General features: G+C 34.1%; 1 protein-coding gene across 6 annotated transcripts in view; it reads left to right on the forward strand.

Moving 5' to 3' along the window:
- Positions 1–20,144, forward strand: part of CDH8 (cadherin 8) — a 350,610-nt gene that overhangs the window by 268,670 nt on the left and 61,796 nt on the right. For 4 of the 6 annotated variants that reach the window (XM_057711553.1, XM_057711555.1, XM_057711550.1 and 1 more), the window contains exon 8: positions 12,184–12,305. In XM_057711553.1, the coding sequence (XP_057567536.1) occupies positions 12,184–12,305 (122 nt within the window). Of the gene's footprint in view, positions 1–12,183; positions 13,220–20,144 lie in introns of those variants that run through there. The other 2 variants (XM_057711556.1, XM_057711551.1) reach the window with 2 other exon arrangements.

Genomic DNA, 20,144 nt, shown 5'->3' on the forward strand with positions numbered 1-20,144 from the left:
CGATGGTAGCTTATATCTGAATAATTCCCTCACTAAGAATAACGTCAAAATTAGAGGAAAAAATGATATTTGAAGGCAGGCAGTACTTAAGAAGCCAAGATACCAGAAAGAAAGGAAAGAAATTGAGGTGACTCCTAAACTTAGCACTATTTATTCCTTCAGGACTTTAACTGATTCAACTCACAAGGCATAGAAACCAAGCAGAAATCAGTGACCTGAAGTTGATGAGTGTCTTGTGGAACTGTGGAGACAAAAGTTGTAGTTCAGGGCTATCAAGGTGTCCAGAAATGAAGAGGTCAAGTCTACAACGAGGAGGTAATTGAAAAGAAGATATCAGCGCATCATGGGTGGCTTTTTCCCATGATGCATTTACCAAATCTTAACAAGTGCAGGAGTTAAGAGGATTTCAAAGCTATCAGAGACTATGTGCTAAGAGGCTAAAAAGCTTTAAAAAAAAAAAAAGTTTTTCTTTTGCAATTTAACATAAAGGATGGGTTCTAAAAATAAGGGAAGACCAGAAATTAGCCCTCATAAATTCTGAAATCCAGCCTTCAGAGTATCGAGGTGATCTATCTGTATAGACCTTCCTGTGAGGAGAAAATCCAAACTCTCTCTGAAGAAAGATAACACATTTTCATATCTAACTTCCAAAATTAAAACCTAGATACCCGATAGGAAAGGGGTAACAATATAGCATAAATAAGTAATGCATTTACTGTTCTTGCATTGTACGTAAAATGTTTGAAGCATTACTTTAAGGCATAGTCTAATAAATCAGTGACACATATATAAATATGATACTTAAGGTTACCACCAAAATAATATTAATAGAAAACTATGTAACTAATAGGCTAATCCCTCTTTTCTATCCTTTTTTGGATTCATAAGTTTTAATTATTTCATTTCTGCCATTAGCCTATTAGTTGAGGAAATGAAATAATTATAACTTATGAACCCCCCCCAAAACAATAGATAAGAGGAAAAATGAGAAAGAACTCAGGAAGACAATTTTAGAGTACAGTAAGAAATTAAAAACCAGATATATAAACAATCACACTCAGTATAAATAAACTACACACTTCAATTAAAAGACATTCTTTGTCAGACTAGGAAAAAAGCAATCACTTTTTAAATCATGTTTTTTTATCAGAAACAAACCTCAAATATAAAGAACGCATAAAGACTGAAACGATTGAAAGAAGATCTATGCAAATTAAAACCAAAATAGTTCAGCTATAGACTAAGAAGAAAGAAATATTACCAAAAATAAAGAAAAAATTTTCATAATGATAAATGATTATAAATTTAATTATTCAGCAGGAAGATAGAAAAATTCTAAATTTGTAGGTACCTCGTGAGATGTTTGCCAAGTACATAAAGCAAAAAATTGACAGAAGCAAAGAGAGAAATAAAGTCAACACTTGAAGATAAACATTTTACCCCACAACTCTCTACTAATCAAATAAGTAGAGAAAAAATTAGGAAGGATATAAAGTGTTTGAATAGCATGATTAGTCAACTTGTCTAATTGAAATGTATAAAACATTGCATTCAAATATTAGAAAAATATTGTTATTGTTAAACACACTTGAAACATTTACCCAACATGGCCAAAACTGGGCCGTAAATCAAGTCTCAACACAATGGAATTAAGCTAGAAATAAATAACAAAAAACCCTGAAATTATCCCCAAGTATTGGAAATTAAGCCATACATCTCTAAATGATCCATGGAAGACAGAATAAAATCACAAAGGGATTTAGCACGTTTGAAAAATGAATGATAACAAAATAATGACATGACAAAACTTGTGGAATACAACTAACACAGTGCCTAGAAAGAAATTAGCCTTCAATGTCTATATTAGAAGAGAATAAATGCTAAAAATCAATTACCTAAGCATCCACTTCAAAAAGGGTGAAAGTGAACAGAAAATGAAAAACTAGCAGCGGAGTTGAAAATAAATATCAGGTAGAATATAATGAAATTGAACACAAATATACAGTCCTGAAATTCAGCAACACCAAAAGCAGTTTATTTGTGACGATAAAGTTCATAAAATCTTGCAAGAAAAAATAGAAAAAGGGTAAGTTCCAATATCAGAAATGACAGAGAATTCCCTGGTGGCCCAGTGATTAGGACTCCGTGCTTCTACTGCATGGGGCATGGAGAAAAAAATGACTTCATTACAGATTCTATAGATGTTAAAAAATAATAACTGGACATTATTAACATATTTATGGAGTAAGGATTAAAATATATATGAGATAGACTAAGAAGTTGAAATATGCAGTCAGTGCAAACTAGCATAAATAAGAAAAAGAGAAAAATATGTCTATCATTTTCTCTATTGAATAAATTGAATCCATAATTACTAACTCAACATATAAATCGTCATGCCCAAATGAACCTGACACAGACTTTATCGGAGAAAAGTAAAAGAGGGAGCATTTTCCACCTTATGTCACGAAGCCAGAATAATCTTAATGCTAAAACCTGACAAGAATATTACAAGAAAAGAGAATTAACAGTCTGCTTCTCATAAACAAAATCCTAGGTAACATATATTAGCAAATCAAAACTGCTAATATAAAAATACAACATTACACCCAGGGAATATAAGGACAGATGATAACATTTGAAAAACTATTAATGTAAATTAAAATACTGAGGAAAGAAAAGAGAGAAAACATATGATCATTCTCAATGCAGAAAATGTTATATATTCATCTCCTGTTCATGAAAAAAGCTCCTTGCACACTAGAAATAGAAGAGAATTTAATCTGATAAAGGATAGCTACAAAAAAAATAGCAAATATCAGCCCTAATGGTAAAATATTGAAAGCATTCTCCCTGAGATTGGAAATGAGACAGGTTGTGTACTGTTGTTACTTTTATTCAATTACACTGAAGGTTGTAGCTAGTACAATAAGATACAGGTAAGAAATCAAAGTATAAACATTGGAAAGGAAGAAATAAATTTGTCACTATTCATAGACAACTAGATTGAGCACATAAAAAGGAAAAAAATCTAAGTTAAACTATTATCAATAATAAAGTTTGCATGCTTGTTAGAGTTATAAAGTAATATTTTTATTTTCTAACAATACTCAGAAAATAAGGATAGTACTTATAATAGTAAACAGACTTCAATTAAATAGTAACAAAATCTAATGAATGACATGCAAAACTTCTAAAAAGAAAACCTCAGAGCATTACTGAGAGAAATTAAAGAAGATGTAAATAAATGAAGTGTATATACATAGTTCATTTGGAGATTCAAACGTGAAATATGTCAATCCTCTTTAAATGTATCTGCAGATTCTTTGCAGTATCAAATCAAACCTCCAACAGCTATGCGTGTGTATATGTGTGTGTGCATGTGTGTACCCACAATTTGACAAATAATACTAAAATGTGTAAAGAAATTTAAAGGGAAAAATAATGAAAAAATATTTTAAAAGAAAAATAAATTGTTGATCTTGTCATATTCATGATAACAATATATGAAGGTCTATCATAAAGAGTTATTAAGAGAGGACTGTATGAGCATAAAGATAGAAAAACAGACAAACAGAACAGAAAATTCCAAGAACAAGTCTGTACAAAAGTACTCAACTCAATGACAAAAATACTATAGGTGGACTTACAATAATGTTGACTGCGAATTGGATATCCATGAGTGGATGAAACTTAACCTTGGCCTCCAACTCAGAACATGAATTTTAGTAATCTTCGGGGAGATCAGAGAGGTAAATGTCAGAAAAATAATATACCTTGTAATAAAACAGAATTTTCAAATTCTGGATTATGCAAATAATTAATGAATAAGTTGCAACGGTGTTAAAGTTAATAAGAGCAAAAACTAATGAATTCAGCTTATTAAGAATTTGTGTTCATCAAAAGTTACTATTAAGAGTGAAAAATTAAGCCACAGAGTGGGAGAAGGTATTGTAATATGTATACCAACTAGAAAAACATAAACAACCCAATTAAAGCATGGCAAAAACCTGCACAGGTTCTTCACAAAAGAAGATACCCCGTCCTTAACATCAAATCATCAAGATATTAAAATAAGATCAAACTGAAACATAACTATACACCTCTGCAATGACTAAAATGAAGAATGAATAATAAGTAATTGGTTTTTCCAAGTGTTCTTCAAGACATGCAGCAACTTGAACTTTTATGCATTGCTGGTCAGAGTGTAAATTGACACACCCACATTAGAAAAATATTTGGAAGCATATGCTAACATTGAAAGGAGCCATAGTCTATAATGTTTCACTCTGTTTCTAAGTATGTAACATACTGGAGTTCACCTATTTGTATACCAACAGAAATACACAAAATATTTATAGCAGCATTTTTCAGAAGAGCATGAAACTGAAACAACCCAAATAGCTACCAGTAAGAGAATAAATAAATAAATGGCAGTATATGTAGACAATGAAATTTGCTTCCAAACAATGGAAAAGAATGAACTACAGATGCCTACAACCACATGAATGAATTTACAAATACTATATTGAGTTAAAGATGTCAGATACAAAAGTGTGTACTCTATATTTTTTTCCAGTTTTTATAAAGTTCTGAAGAAGGCAAACTAATATAGTGTTAAGAAACATAGTAGAGGTTGCCTTGAGGGGCATAATGACTGAAGAAGGGGTGCATGGGAAGCTTCGAGGATACTGGTTATATCTTGATCTGAGTGATGGTTACATGGGTATGTTCATTTTATAAAAATACACTGGAATAAAACTGTAAGGTGTATATACTTTATTAGTTGATCTCACACAAAAAATGTAAGGAAGTTAACTCAAGTAATTAAAAATATGAATATTATATTTCTAAAAATAAATCCACTAATAAAAATTCCATACTAATGGAATCATCAGACCTTTCTCTTGAAGTTATTAGTTTATAAGGATATTGTATTGTTTGGGACATGATCCATCTTAAAATATGATATTTTAAGGTTATGTTTTATAAGTGCTATGTTAAAGAGAGCTGGCGGGGAATATTCACTTTTGTTTGTTTCTGTGTTTGTGGTTTTTTTTTTTAATTGTTGATAAAACTGCCCTGGGTTAATATTTCAGCTTTATCACTTCCTGGCTTTGAATAAATATGGGCAAAGTGACTGGAGTTCACATAATTTCTAGGCTCACTGGATGTTCTTTATTATCTACTCTGATATGTGTAACTCATATAAATTTCAGTCTTATATACCCTGAAATCAAATTCCCATTTAAGAAAATAATGTCTTCACAGTAATGCAACAAACCTCAAAGAGACAGTACATAATCAGATTACGCAATACTGCTGGGTAGCTTACAGTATTAGTTTTCTTCCTTAATAAAGTGTGTCTGTGTTTGTGTGTGCGTGTGTGTGCGTATGCATGTATTAGGGGCACAACTGTTATGGCAAGCTAGTGTTGAATGAGCATTTAAACTGAATATTAGATAAATCTATATTCCTCTGAAAGTGTGAGTCCCCTTTATTAAGATTCTAATATATAAGGGATTTAAATTGAATTGCATTGTAAGAGTAATACCAAGAAATGCAGTTCCAATAATTTTGAATCAATCCTATTTGAAATAATTAGGGGCGAAAAAGCACTGAAGATTTAGTAATAGAGGCATAATGCAATTTTTGTTGGCAGAGTAGAATTAGAGATTTTGCAAGACTTCAATTACCAAAGGGAATATAAGAATAATAAACTCATTACAGAATTTTGTTTCCTCACCTCTTATAGTATGTAGAAAGATGAGATGTATAAAAAGGATTTAAACATGCACTTAGGACTGCAAAAGGAGGGAGTCAATATTTTCCAGTCACAAATTCAGCAAGAGTAGTGCACAGTAGAAAAGACAGGTGTATCTAAAACAAAACAAAAGCAAACACATAAAAACCACGCATGCATACACACACATACACACGAAACAAAAAGAATATAGACAACAAAAGAAAACAAATTGGTAAGCATACACAAGGAATTAAAAGTACCTTGGTAAGCACAGTAGTGTAAACAGAAGTCGAACTATAACATTGTACATGTGAAACTTATATAATGTTACAAGCCAATGTTATCTTAATTAAAACAAAAAACCCTGGAAATCATAAGCCATGAGAATTACTGGTTTATGTAAATTTAACTCAGAACTCTAGAAGCAGACTTATCCTCAAAGAAATGATCTTAGACAAAAGTTTGGCAAATAATGCATATTTATAAATTTTAAGTTAAAATAAAATGTTTAGTACATTAAAATAAAACTAGTGAGTGCTTTAATTTTTAAAAAAAAGAATTAAAAGTAGGTAATATGATACAACATATTAATAGAAAAATGGAAAATCTAATAGTTGCCGTTAGCACTAATTTTTCATTTATAAACTACCATTAATGTTGCCTTTATTTAGAATGGGACTGTTAAAGCTTTATATTTAATAAATACATAGTAGCTAAGAGCTTCAGAACATCAGTTCTTACTTCAATGGCTCTAAAATTCTTTCCCGTAGAATTTTACAACCATAAATGTGCCTACCTTACCATTTAGGACTTCAACTCTTGTGAGCTGGAAAAAGGATACTGAGGGTTCATCGTAGAGTATAGGAAAAGATGGAGTAAAGGCTTGCCAAGAACTCCACTACATTCAGGTTCACTTAAGATGAATGTGATAAATAAGAGACCTACACATTTTCTCCCCATTTAGAGAGCATTTGAACATGCTGGAGCCAGACCCATGCATTTTCGTAGTCAGCAGGGAAAACAGACAGGGGTGAGGACTTAAATTTACCATTTAACAGTCATTTTCTCCAGAGAGTTTAAGGCATTTTCAATTATGTCTAAGTCCACAACTTGCACAGTGAGAGAAAGAATTTCTGTACCTTTCTTGAGAGAGCTACTTGGTCAATGCAAAAGCTACGCCTTACCAGCTTTGTTCATTTGATGCCGAAGTCGCCATTTGATTAAAGTTCTCATTTAATTTCTAAACTACTCTAAATATGGCCGAGGTTTTCAGGAGTAAAATAGAATGGCTCCTCTTTATAGCCCGGCTTGCTGGAATTTTCACAGTCGTACAGTCAAAAATTATTAAAATTCTGGTGGTCAACTGCTCCCTCGATGTTGAAATTCCTTGGTATGTATTTGAGGGAGATAATAGGTTACGTTTTAACAGATGCATCAGTACAGTTGCCATGATAGTGAAAGGGTAACACATGAAAATAATACTCTAAAGAGAAAAACCTATCAAAAATACTCCCCACAGAATATTTAGTAGCGTTCCCTGTGCTATACAGTAGGTCCTTACTAGTTATCTATTTTATATGTAGTAGTGTGTGTATGTCAATCCCAATCTCCCAGTTTATCCCTTACCCCCCTTTTCCCCCCGGTAACAATAAGATTGTTTTCTACATCTGTGAGTCTATTTCCGTTTTGTAAATAAGTTCATTTGTACCATTTTTTTCATTAGATTCCACATATGTGATATATATTTGTCCAATAAAAATTTTAAAAAAATTCCCAACAGCTTTTCTACCCTGCTGGTGTCCACTGGTTAATTATATTTTCACCTTGTTTCTATGCTATCTAATAATCTATGGATTAATAAACCATCACGAATGATTTAGAAATTATCACACCACTTATGGGCAAAGTATACATCAAAAAGTTTTATCTTGAGTCATCAGAGAGCCTAAATTCAGTACTGAAATTATTTTCCAAGACCGTCTGTGAAATTTCCATCCGTTTTATTTATTTTTTTTTTTTTCTTTTTTTTTTTTTTAGGCGCACAGGCTTAGTTGCTCTGTGGCATGTGGAATCTTCCCAGGGCAGGGCTCGAACCCGTGTCCCCTGCATTGGCAGGCAGATTCTTTACCACTGCGCCACCTAGGAAGTCCCATCCGTTTTATTTTAAATTTCTTAAAGTTGGTATCATTTCTATCAGATATTCAGTTCAAATCTTCCTATTTTATAAACTTCCACCGTTCCTCTCATCCCTATTCAATTATAAATTCTCTTATTTTGCATTCCCCCTGTTGACCGTAATTTACTGCTCATGCCTTCCACCCTTCTACTCATGGAAGGTTCAAGAATTATTTATTGAGCACACCAGTATATCTAAATTTGTCAAATCATTTTTTTCTCTCTTATAGCTTGAAAAGGAGAGGCTGTTTATTTCAATCTATGCCTGCAAAAACAGCAGCTCGTGGAAACTAGTTAGAAGCAAATTCCCAAGTAACGTAGACTTGGCAGTATTCCATTACCTTTGATTATAAAAGGGCAAAATTAATGGGCAATTCATGAGGCTATGTGACAGAGAGGTGACAGGAAGTCACTACGATTCAAATGGTAGAAGTCAAGGAGTTGTTTATACTAGGTGCCATTTCAGCCTTTTTTCCATCATTATGTGAAAACAGTCTATTTTTGTGGCCAATTGAAATGGGCTTTTCCTTCCAGACCACTTTGTCGCATCTCTTGTGTTTAGAAAATTAATCTTTAATGAATGCTAATCAAGTTTCTAATTATAATATCTTTATATTTAATGTTTGTGTATCAGATGAAAGGCAAACATTTTGGGGCCAGTCACAAAGGACATGAATAATTTCCTTAGAAGCTTATCTAATTAATTTTATTGCTCTATAATATCTTTAAAATTTGAACTCCTATCATTTCATTAATTTAGATAAAAGTGAATCTTCAGCATTTAAATATGACACGCGTGTCGAAAATTATAAGTTGAAATAATTTAAATCGTGCATGTTCATCTAATATAGATAATGATAACAAGTTTGGGGATATTTGGGGGACATATGGCACTAGTTCATTGTTTTATTATATTTTATTGCTTTTCTCCTTGTTTTAGCAGTTTCAAAAAGTACTCAAAGGAAATGTCTGGGCCATTCATACACTTAAGAAAACAGAATAAAACAAACCATGACTTCTCTTGTCAGTAAGCTTTATCCTAAGTTTTAAATTGTAAATCTCATCAAAAAATATTTCAGTGACTTGCCGATGATCATATGATATAACCCCTATGCTCTTGATCTTCTAACAGTATTAACTGATAGCTCCAAAACCTACATTACTTCTCACAACAAAGAAGTTACATGGTATTATTGCTAAGGGTCAGGGCCCCGGGGTAGTCAAACACCACCTTGTCCCAGATCTTACCACAGAGAAAACATATATTACTTTAATGTTGAAAGTTATCTCAGAAAGAAGCTCGCGGAGATTCTCTATCTTCTGTGCTTGAGTTTTACATCCTGCTGGCCACCTAGATCTGAAAAATAATTGCAATTTATTAAAACCATGAGATTAAGAGAAGAGAGAAGTTGAGAACATGTGCCTTGGCATAATTCTCCTTTTGCCAAAATAGTGAGAATAAAATCTGTATATGCATGTTTGCGTGTGTGTTTGTGTGGTATGTACAGGCATGAAAAAGAAGGAAGCAAAGAGTATCATATTTAGTAGACTTGGCCCAATCAACCATTTTCAGTGACTTTAACTTGATAAGATGAGCATTTTCTTCACTTCCCAAGGAGCAAAATTATATTTAAAGGGTATGATAGCTTTCTTGTACTTTCAGTTTTCTAAGACAATGAACCTGTTATTCACTGTTCAAGTCTGTGTTGATCATTGCCTGTTTATGAATTGAATGGTTAGTGAGACTAAAACATATTAGAAGGCTCCTCTAATCATTTATAAACACAAGAGGTGGTCTAAGATGTGGCATGGAAGAAATGAATGTTATGTAAATAAATAATCAATAGTTCTTAGGGTTAAAATACAGAGAATTACAAAATTAATCAACTAAAGGGGCTTTGCTTGGGTGAAATAGAAGAATGAGGAAAAATATGGCATTTAAATTGCTCAGTTCTCAGGGAGGCCTGCAGATTGTTAGCGCAATTCTGAGAATATCAGTGGTGGTACAACTCATTAGATTTATCCAGCTTGATTTTTTATAGTTGTACTCAAACTTCAAATAGTGGTCAGACCTGAAATAAATATTTATAATAAGGCTATAAGCATTCTTGAGGAAATGGCAGTGATTAGTTAGCTTACAAACAAACAAATAAATTCTAGTTTGTTTTAAACCTCATCAATATAATGCTGTGAACATGGCTCATATTTGGAAGACCAAAACTACATATTAGAGTCTTAGAGTCAATTTCTAATTGAGTCATGTTGGTAAAGGCATATAGCCCATTGAGTGTCAGTCTCCACCTCAGTAATCCACAATATGGGGGTTATATTACCAACTTTATAGCTCTTTAGTGAGGACTGAGTGACATGATATAGCGAGATATCTTGCACTGTACATAGTGCACACTGAATGTACGGTGCTAATGTTTGCAATTATAAAAGGCAAAGGCTAAGACACCTTTGACTATGTGCCCAATATGATCTGAGCACTTCTCATTTTTCTCATATAATGTGTATAACAATTCTGTAAATGAGGTGTAAAGGTCTTGAGTTTCAGTTTCCTCAGGAATAAAATGAGGTTAAATAACATGTTCAAAATCACATGGGTAGTAGGAGGTGAAGATGGGGCTCCAGATGTTGTTTGTTTCCTGTAAACAACAGATTCCCTTTTACTCTTCAGCAGCTGCTATTCAGCTCATGGTCAGACTAGAAAAGAGATGTAAATCTTTAAGGATATAATCAGACCTTATTTCAAATACCTTACAACTCACTTATCTACCTGACTCAAGTAGATAAAGGGTGAAATGTAAGTTCCTTGTCTCAGAGTCATGTGTTACACTTCTTTAAACTTCCCCTTCCATTGAAACTAGGGAGCTACATGCCTCCTCTCTGGATGTGAATGAATTAATTCATTAGACATAAGATGGTAAAAGAAGAAGGACATATTAGGTGAGATATTTAAGGCCATTGGTGTGATTTTTGGAAAGTGAGATTATGTTCCATTACTGAGGTGGTTGGAATTCCGAAGGATAATATTCACCCATCCATAGTTAATCAAATTAGAATATTGGAGAACAGCCATGGTGGTTAACTAAATTCAAATCTTGTAGCATTGCCAATGGAGTTAACCAACTATAAATTTGTAACATGGCTCTGATTATTTGGCCTGTGCTTCAAAATACTTTTATATGTAATGAAAAAAAAAATGAGTATTTGAAGGTTTCAGAGGTCTGAGTTTAATCAATTGTCAAGAAGAGTCTGATATATCAAATACATCTGTTTCTTCATATTCAAAAGGCAAAGATTTTTTTCTCTTCTTAGCTTGCTTATAAATATTCAGTGCCACAGAAACACAAATAAATAATTGGCCACTTTCACTGCATTCTGTATAATTTACAAGCGATCAAAAGATTATTACATGGTACAGTCAGAATCAAATGGTATTGCGTTTATTAGAAATGAAAAAATCATCCCATGTGGGCCAAGTCAGCAATGTATTAATGGACCAGATTTCTGTGCATGCATGTGTGTGTGTGTGTGTGTGTATATAACTTTTAAATTTAAGGACTTAAGGATTAAGGATTATGTATTAAGTTCTGTGCTACTGGAATTGACCTGGAAAGATTAAACGACTATTATCTGTTTACACTGATGAAAATCTTTATGAAAATGACAATATTAAAATAACTTGGGCTTATCTTACCCAAAAAGATCCCAAGGTCAATTTTTAATAAAAAATAAAATATATAAACGATATGATTTACCTTTCTTTAAGATTATCCCTTTTATCAGTGTTAAAGATACCCTCTTAACAATTGATTTGGTTCTAGCCTTTTTTGGGTTTTTGATGTTCATCTTTAATATATAGTCAGTCAAATAAGTAATAGTGCAAAAATGGACTGTTCTACCTAAGATAAACAAAGAGATAAATCTTTGTTGCATACAGCATTCTTTTGTAGAGTGGGCTTAATCAATAAAGTAAAGCTTTCTTTATCTAGGAAACCTCTTTTCATTTATTTAGAGATGGTCCTTATCAAGCTAAGCTCCAGCAAATGGTGTTTGGAATAATAGGTTATACTTTTTTTAAGCAGCCAAGCACATGCTATTTTTCCTTGCTGAATGGTCAGATTCCATAATCACCATGTTGAAAACACCCTAATTAAGGGAAGTTGAAACAGACACACAAGCTTTCAAGAAGAAAGTTGAATTGCACGTTAAAATGCAATATCCTCAATGCTGATGTTATTTTTTCCTTCCCATAGGGAACCACAGTCAGATATCCCGAGTACCTGTTGCTATTAAAGTGCTGGATGTCAATGACAACGCCCCTGAATTCGCATCCGAATATGAGGCATTTTTATGTGAAAATGGAAAACCCGGCCAAGTAAATATCTCCATGTTGTTAATGCTGAATATGTTTGTATACAACTGTCTCATATTTGATTAACCTGCATTATAGTGTGCATTTGCATCATTTACAATCTGCAAAGTCATAGGCAAGAAACGTCCAAATGGGAACAGAGAGGGAGTATTTTTCCTTCGAAGACGTTAATTCTCTTCCTGCTTATGACCAAATTTGCTCCTGAAACAGAATGACCTGCTGTGCCATGAACCCAGAGCCAAAAAACTATCTAACTGTCTCGGGATGTGGATGATCAAGGGGAGGGCTTAGAATGACGGGGCCAAAATTTTAACCTTCAAATGACAGGAAGTGAGGGAAAAGCCCGTGGGGAAGGCATGTTTGTTTCATATCAAGTATAGGAATAACATATAATAGTGGACCCGTAGGAAGACCAGTTGTAGGAAGTGAATTTTTATATCTGTAAAAGTGTAGCTATATTTAGATAGACATAAATGAACGTGTTTTAGACATGCAAGTAAAGCATCTGATACTTGTGTATTGATGTGTACTGGTGAAACTTTTTTTTAAACTTCTTATATAGCATAGATAGGACAATGGAGACGGAGGGAGGGAGGAAGGGGGGGGGAGAAGAAGGAAAGAAGAGAGGGAGGAAGGAAGGGGAGAGGGAGGCAGGGAAGAGGGCGGGAGGCAGGGAAGAGGGTGGGAGGGAGGGAGAGAGTTAAGAGAGAAGAACAAAAACAAAAACAAAACCTGCTATACTCTGAATGTCAAAATGGAAATAGTCTATGTAAAGTTCTAAAAAACACAAATGTAATAGATTTATTTTAACAAGGTGCCAAAGTACTGTATGTTTAAGAAATTTATCGTTTTTCAACTTCCTAATTTATTTCTGGATGGTGACATTTTAATTTAAATAAACAGCAGCTGACAGCATGACACTGGAGTTGTTAATCCAACTATTCTTGTGCCTCATGTGGGTGTTAGGAATTCAACTTACTATTTGCTGAGCAGTTTACCTGACAAGAGTCCGATTTTTTCCACCTAAGAAAGGAATAGAACTGTGGCTCTATACTTTTATGTATTTATTATAGAAGATCAAGTTGCCACTCTCCTACGAAACAGTGGACATTTTCTCCTAGACTATCCTATATCTGAGGGATTAGCATTGTTTCCATCTACCAAAAAAAGACACACACACATGTGCACACACACAAGCGCACACACACAAAGTAAAAGCTAAAATTCTAATAATAAAACCAATTAATTTTTAGTACCTAGACATCATAAATATTGTTATAATCAAAATATTCACCTTCAGCAGTGATATGCCAAAGGTGACCTCATTTTAAAATAATATTCTAACATTAGTTTCAATGTTTCTTAATTTCATCATGTCGAATTCCCCTCTATAGGTCTTATCTTTTGAGTGTTTTTATTTGTGATCCTTTGAGGATGGAGTGTATATATTCTTGGCAGTAAATATCATTAGCTAAGTTGGGGGATGGAGGTGGTGGAGAGATTTTGATAAAAATATATGCAGGTCAGTTTCAAGGATATAGTTGTGTGGGCCAGATTGTTGCTGGGGTAGTGTAGCCAATCACAGAGTTATAAGCCAGACATTTTTGATCATACAGAAACTGTCAAATGCTTTAGAATTTAAATAAAACTCCATTGTTCATGCAAAACTCATCACACAAGTTCAGAGAGTCAATGGCATTGATATTTCAAAAATTCCACATTGGCTTCACTTGTGATATTGACATGCATGTCTTTGGACCTCCTGGAATCTGGAGGTTTACCCTGTGGATTTTGACTGTTTCCAAGGTTTTAACGATTCCTCAGCAGTTTTTATCCTCAGAAAAAAAATGCATTGTTTCATCACCTTTCGTATGCAAGATCAAAATAAAAAACAGAAGTTGATTCTTTGTTTTATGATTTTTGCAAATCAACGTGACTCATGCTGTGAAAAAAAGGCTATGTTGTGTGTGTCCACTGTACTATCTTATCCTCAAATGAATCTGTTTAGGATGTTAATTAGAAGTCATATTTATATGAAGAGATCAGATCTTTGACTGCTCAGCATAATTTTTGGACATATGGCTGACTGGTTGATATACACGCAGTTGTACAAATAACTCCTGAATTCCTCGACTCCTTTGTGCTAGTCAGAACTCATGTTTAATTCATTACATCATTCCTAGGTCACTTTTAATGGCTTGGGTATCTCATTTTATACTTAGCATTTTCCAAGATTCATATTTTTTATCCACACTAAATAGTGTTCACTTACATAAGTTCAGCATAGATACGCTTTCAATCACGTCTCATGATACCACACAAATGGCTGCCTCACTTCGAAATCAGAATGTTCATTATCCCGCACTCATGAAAAACAAATGTCAAAAAACTGAATTAACAGTACATTCATAGTCACCTGAATGTTTTTCAACAATTAATGTCTGCTTTATAACAGCTTCAGAGAAAGGGGTGCAGGTGACTTTGAAATGTGTGGTTTGCCTGGAAGATGTGGATTTAAGGCTAAACTTGAAGGGGTCAGCATCCTGGGAGGTGATGCAGCTGGAGATCATTAGCAATAATCAAGCACAAACCATTAAAAAAAACCCCAATCTGTAAAAATCTGGATTGAGTGAGCCCCTGTAAAGAGATTTTTAAAACATCTCAGAAAATGAAAACCAGTATCAACATGAATGTAGAGAATTCTGTTGCACTTGCCTTCTTCCGCTGAACTCATGTAAACAAAGAGTCAAGGAAAAAAAAAAAAAAGAAATACAGGAGGCCACCTTCCTCTTCTTTAGGCATAGATCTCTAGTTCACGGTACATCTGTGCTAAAGTTAGCATGAGTTCACTCTGAAAGCAGAACTGGAAGTCCTGTCTTCTCACCACCTTCTCATGATGCTGAAGTAAAAGATGACATTTTCTTGAATTGGTTCCCTTAGGAGGGTAACAACCACCCATGACAAAGAGAAAGCGTTCACAGTCCATATTAGTGGACTTTGACATCTTACGGAAAAACCCGAACAAACTTTTTGGCCAACCAATATCAAAAAATCAGTGTGAATCCCTTTTGATTAGAATCCTTTTAAATAATACCTCCATTTCAAAATTAAATGTTAATGTGGTATTTTCTGATGGCTAGTTACTCTTATTTAAAACAATCTTCCCCTAATAGTTACAGGTAATTTATCTTAAGTTAAACATTAGAAGGTGATGTATACCTTTAGTCTCCAATTCAATAATGCCATGATATAGTCATCTACAAATTACTTAGCCCTCAGTGTAACAGGATGAATAAAAAGATTCTTTCCACTTACTCCTCTTTAACTGAAAAAGCAGAAATGAGGGTGTGGGTTGACGATTTCAAAATTAGAAAGCAACATATATGACTAAAAGTTCATGTGTCTAATAGGATGATAGGTTTTGGTCAGTACCGTAAATATTTACTGAACACAAACTATGTGCCAGGACTTGGCTAGGTAGTGGGGATTTAGCGGCACACAAATATCAGTATTTTTCCCTCATAGAGTTTTCTCTCTGGTAGACATTTAATAAAATTAGAAATGATAGAATTTCAAGGAAATACCTCAAATCCTCTGGGCAGAAAGGAGGCTGAAAGGATGAGAGGAAATGGAACCATCTTAATGAAAAGACCTCTTAATGCAGGACACATTCCACCAAAGATAGGAAGCATCTATAAAGTGCTGGAAAGGATTCTGCTGGGGCTAAATCAGGTTCTGTCTGAAGAGAATGGTACTCTGGCAGGACAGGTGGAGGACCAGGTAACAGCTCCACTAGCAGAAACCAGTATATTCCTGCACTGTGATGATAACACCACACTCAGAACCAAACATGAAAGAGAAATAGAGAACATCCGTGACCAGTGTTAGCCAGAGGGCCTTCCATAGCTCTGTTCTACATCTTATCTCCTCAGTAGGGTCTTTCTAGGATTTTATTTGAGATGATTACCTCTTGCTTACCATACGTACAGAATTAGGGTAATTTGCTCCAGATGATTCACTGACACAGGGGCTGAACTGAAAATCTCGTGTTTCCAGGTGTGAGTCAAGGTCTCTAGTCTCAGAGAGTATTTATTGTTTGAGAATGTTAGCAACAGACCTCCTCAGCTCTGTTTCCTTCAGGAAGGAGCTCCCCCTGTTACTGTAAATAAATCTAGTGGAGTATAATTTTAGCTTCATCACCATCCATAGAAGTTGAGACGTGCTATTTAGCATCAAGTTAATTATGTCTGGGTTAAAAACATACTTTGGTTTATCTCTTTTAATCCCTTCTCTCTCTGACCAATATTTCGGCAATATAAAGTTTGATTATCACGGGAATATCACAGGTCAAAAAAAAGATAATAGCCTATATTTATAGATATGTATGCAGCTAATGCTTGTCATGTAATGGATAGTCACAGAATCTTAGAATCATGGTTCTAATTTAGCAGTGAGAAATATTTCAATAATTACTTTCTCAGATATTACCATGGAAACACTTGTTTTATTCACAGACACACAGTGCACAAATGAAAAATCATTTGTTTCTTTATTGAGCAATACATTGTGCATCTAGAAGATGCTAAGTATTGTAATATGACCTGGGAAAACAATGTGAGAAGGACAAAAAAAAGTGTTCTCTCCAATGGAACTGAATGAGGAGGAGGGATGATAAAAAAAAACGTAGAATGAATCAGTGATATAAATTTTGAAAACTGGTTGAAGAAAACATTAACACAGCTTAGACAGAAGAGAACAAAGAAAAAGCAGAGATCTACTTTATATAGTGTTGACAAGAAAGTTCCTTTTTTAATGGATATCATTTAAGCTGAAACTGAAAGAAAAATGAGACAGGGTAGTCATACAAGAATTGAAAGCAAAGAGCCTTCTAGCCAACAGGATAAGCTTGTGCAAAGACCCTGAAGGGAGAAAAACCTTGGTTTGTGTACAAAACTGAAGACATCTGTGGCTGAGTATAATAAGGGTGATAAGCAAATACGAGCATAAGAAGCAAGAGTGAAATTGGACAAAAAGAGTATTATGTTTGAATGAAATACACACACACACACACACACACAGACGTGTGCATAAAGAATTAAACAGGAAGAGCATCTAGAAGGCTGTATTTGCAAAAGATAATGGTAGCCTGGCCTAAGGTACTGGCAGTGGAGGCAGAGACATGACTGGGGAGGCTGCCTGCTTCCATGAATGAAATAATACATACAGACATCTAACATGCAATCAACATCACTGTTCTGGGAGTTTGGTGTTGCAATGACATTTTACAGATATGAGAGCTGAAGCTGAAAAAAGACTAAGGGTCCAACCTAAGGCCATGAAAAGTAGGAAAGATGGGCTTCAAAGTCTGTTCCTGAAGGTGCCCCAAGTCCCTGTACTTTCTAGGATTTCACAATGCTTCCCAAAAAGCAGACATTTCATTGCCTGTGTGACACCCTTTTTAGAAAAATAGTAATGAGAATAAGATTCTGATCAACAGTGAGCACTTTTCAAAAGAAAAAGAAATCAACTCCTGTGATCAATAACACACTCTATTCAAAAGCATTCCACGTAATAAGAAAAGTAGAAATAATTATCCCTTAATAAATAGCAGCAATGAATGAGTTTGCTACTCTCTCTCTCTCTAAATATATATATTTAGTTTCTGTTTGTCTTTTTCAGGTAAATGTGAAACAATGAAATGAAATTATAGCATTTTATAACACTCATGAAACAATAAATATAGGAGATTTAATTTTAACTTTCCTGCCAGAGGGCATCTCTCAGGATCTATCTGCATACACAAGAGGGAGACAGGATTGATTTTAGAACAGATGAAACTGATGCCCTCAACAAAATGCATAAAATACGATTTTCATTTTACTTTGGGTAGAGTAAGGAGATGGCAAATTAGTGGAATGCATAAAACAACATTTGAAGAAGTCACATGTAACAAAACATTTCAAGAGAGTCACTAATAGAAGTATAACTTTTAGAGTGCAATTTTGACAGGGGGGAAAAGCAAAATCATTTTTTCAAAATAGAAGTTTTGAAGGTTTGAAATTAGCACAATCCAAGTCTGAGTCACACCTCCACCATTTACTACTTTTGTGACCTTGGGTCTTAACTTCTGTTAAACTCTCATATTTTAGGAATATCTAGCTCAATATCAAGTACTCAATAAATCGTGATTATGAGTAGTATCTATTTTAAACTACTAGTTTCATAGTTTCAAAAGCAAAATACTTTATTCATATTGTTTTTGTTTTTATTGCTGTTATTGTTATATATTTATGAGCTTTGATTTCGAGTGAAGCACTATAAACAATCCCTAAATGGGAAATTATAAAAGAGGACAGTCTATTCCCCTGTATTGGAATAACTCTTCCTCTGATAATTTACAAGTGTTGTATTTGTCAAGGGTGAAGGAAGGACTTGCACTTCATCCTCCCCATAGGAAACTGTGGGCTAATATAATTATTTCTTTCAAGTACATCGGAATCAACTTACAGAAACACATACAATCTAAATCTTTTTTGAAGTCTTGTTTGCAGCCTCTGTATGCTTTGGCTGAACCTCTTGCGTGATTCCAAATCCACTTGCTTTATTCTGGTCCCTCACCTAAATAGGATTGATGATCCACAGAAAAAAAATGCTATAAAGGATTGTTTACAATTACTGTTACTGACTGATGTATTCTCTTCATTTTATTTTCAAGCAACAAGTTAGTGAATGAGAATTCAGATGGAAGCATGGTGGGTACGTGTGTATGCTTGTTTTCATTTGTTCATGGAAGCCGTGGTGAGGAGCATGCCTTTTTGAAGAAAGTAAAATTAACAGCAATTATTAGGAGGTTTTAGTCCTAGGCTTTGTGTTAGTGACGTAAATTGGGTAAGAGCTGGTACCAAAAGGAGCTGATATATTATCGGAAGGGCAGAGATGTAAATGGAATTAGTGCTATAACCACCAAGCTATGTATACACAACACCTTCAAAAGGAGATGAAAGAGGTCTCCAGGCCTTTAAGACTCATAGGGGTTTTAGCGGATAGCATGTCTTAAAGTGAATGCCTGAGAAACACTTTTAGGGTATAGCATGTCAGTATATGGTATGATGTGTGGCGTGTCTGTGTGAATGTTTTACCCAGTAAGGTTGGGAACCACTGTATTAAACAAAGTTAAACAACATTTATCTTCTGTTGGTTTTGTTTAACGGTAAGATCCCCTTGCATTTAAAAATACATATGAATCCGCAAAGGGCTAGACCCAAATGGTCTTCGGCATTTACCAAACCAGCTGATTATAAAATCTTCTGAATTTCCTTCAGAGAAAACTGTACAACTAGTAGTAAATGGAACCCAGCTGGGACAATCTTGCTTCAGAAGAATAAACAAAAGGATTTATTTTCAGTCTAGGCAGTAATGTTTATGATATTAACGAGGCATCAGGAAATATTCCTGTGAAGTTGTGTAGTGGAAGATGGAGAGGAGATAAGACTGAAAAGGAAGTTGGAACTTCTAAATTATGTTAAAAACTGAATTCTACCTTACTAATGAGATTTTCAAAGCACAGCAAGTGATAGAGTAATTTTTTAAAATATTGATTATTTCAGAGATGCACAAAATACACATGAAATAGGCAGAGACCAGCAAAAGAAAAAAAGAAACAGGAAAAACTGGAAAATTCAAATTTTGTATTAATACATCCTTCAAGAGTATGTATCATTTTGTATCATTTTACCTCAACTTAATTTCAGTAAAGGGAAGGGGAGTGAAAAAGAACGAAATTAAGGAAAATGTTGGAAGTTCTGTTTCGGGGTTAATGAAGGCACTGGCCCCAAATGTCTA

Source organism: Hippopotamus amphibius, chromosome 16, assembly GCF_030028045.1.
Source record: "Hippopotamus amphibius kiboko isolate mHipAmp2 chromosome 16, mHipAmp2.hap2, whole genome shotgun sequence".
In the NCBI taxonomy this organism is placed as follows: domain Eukaryota; kingdom Metazoa; phylum Chordata; class Mammalia; order Artiodactyla; family Hippopotamidae; genus Hippopotamus; species Hippopotamus amphibius.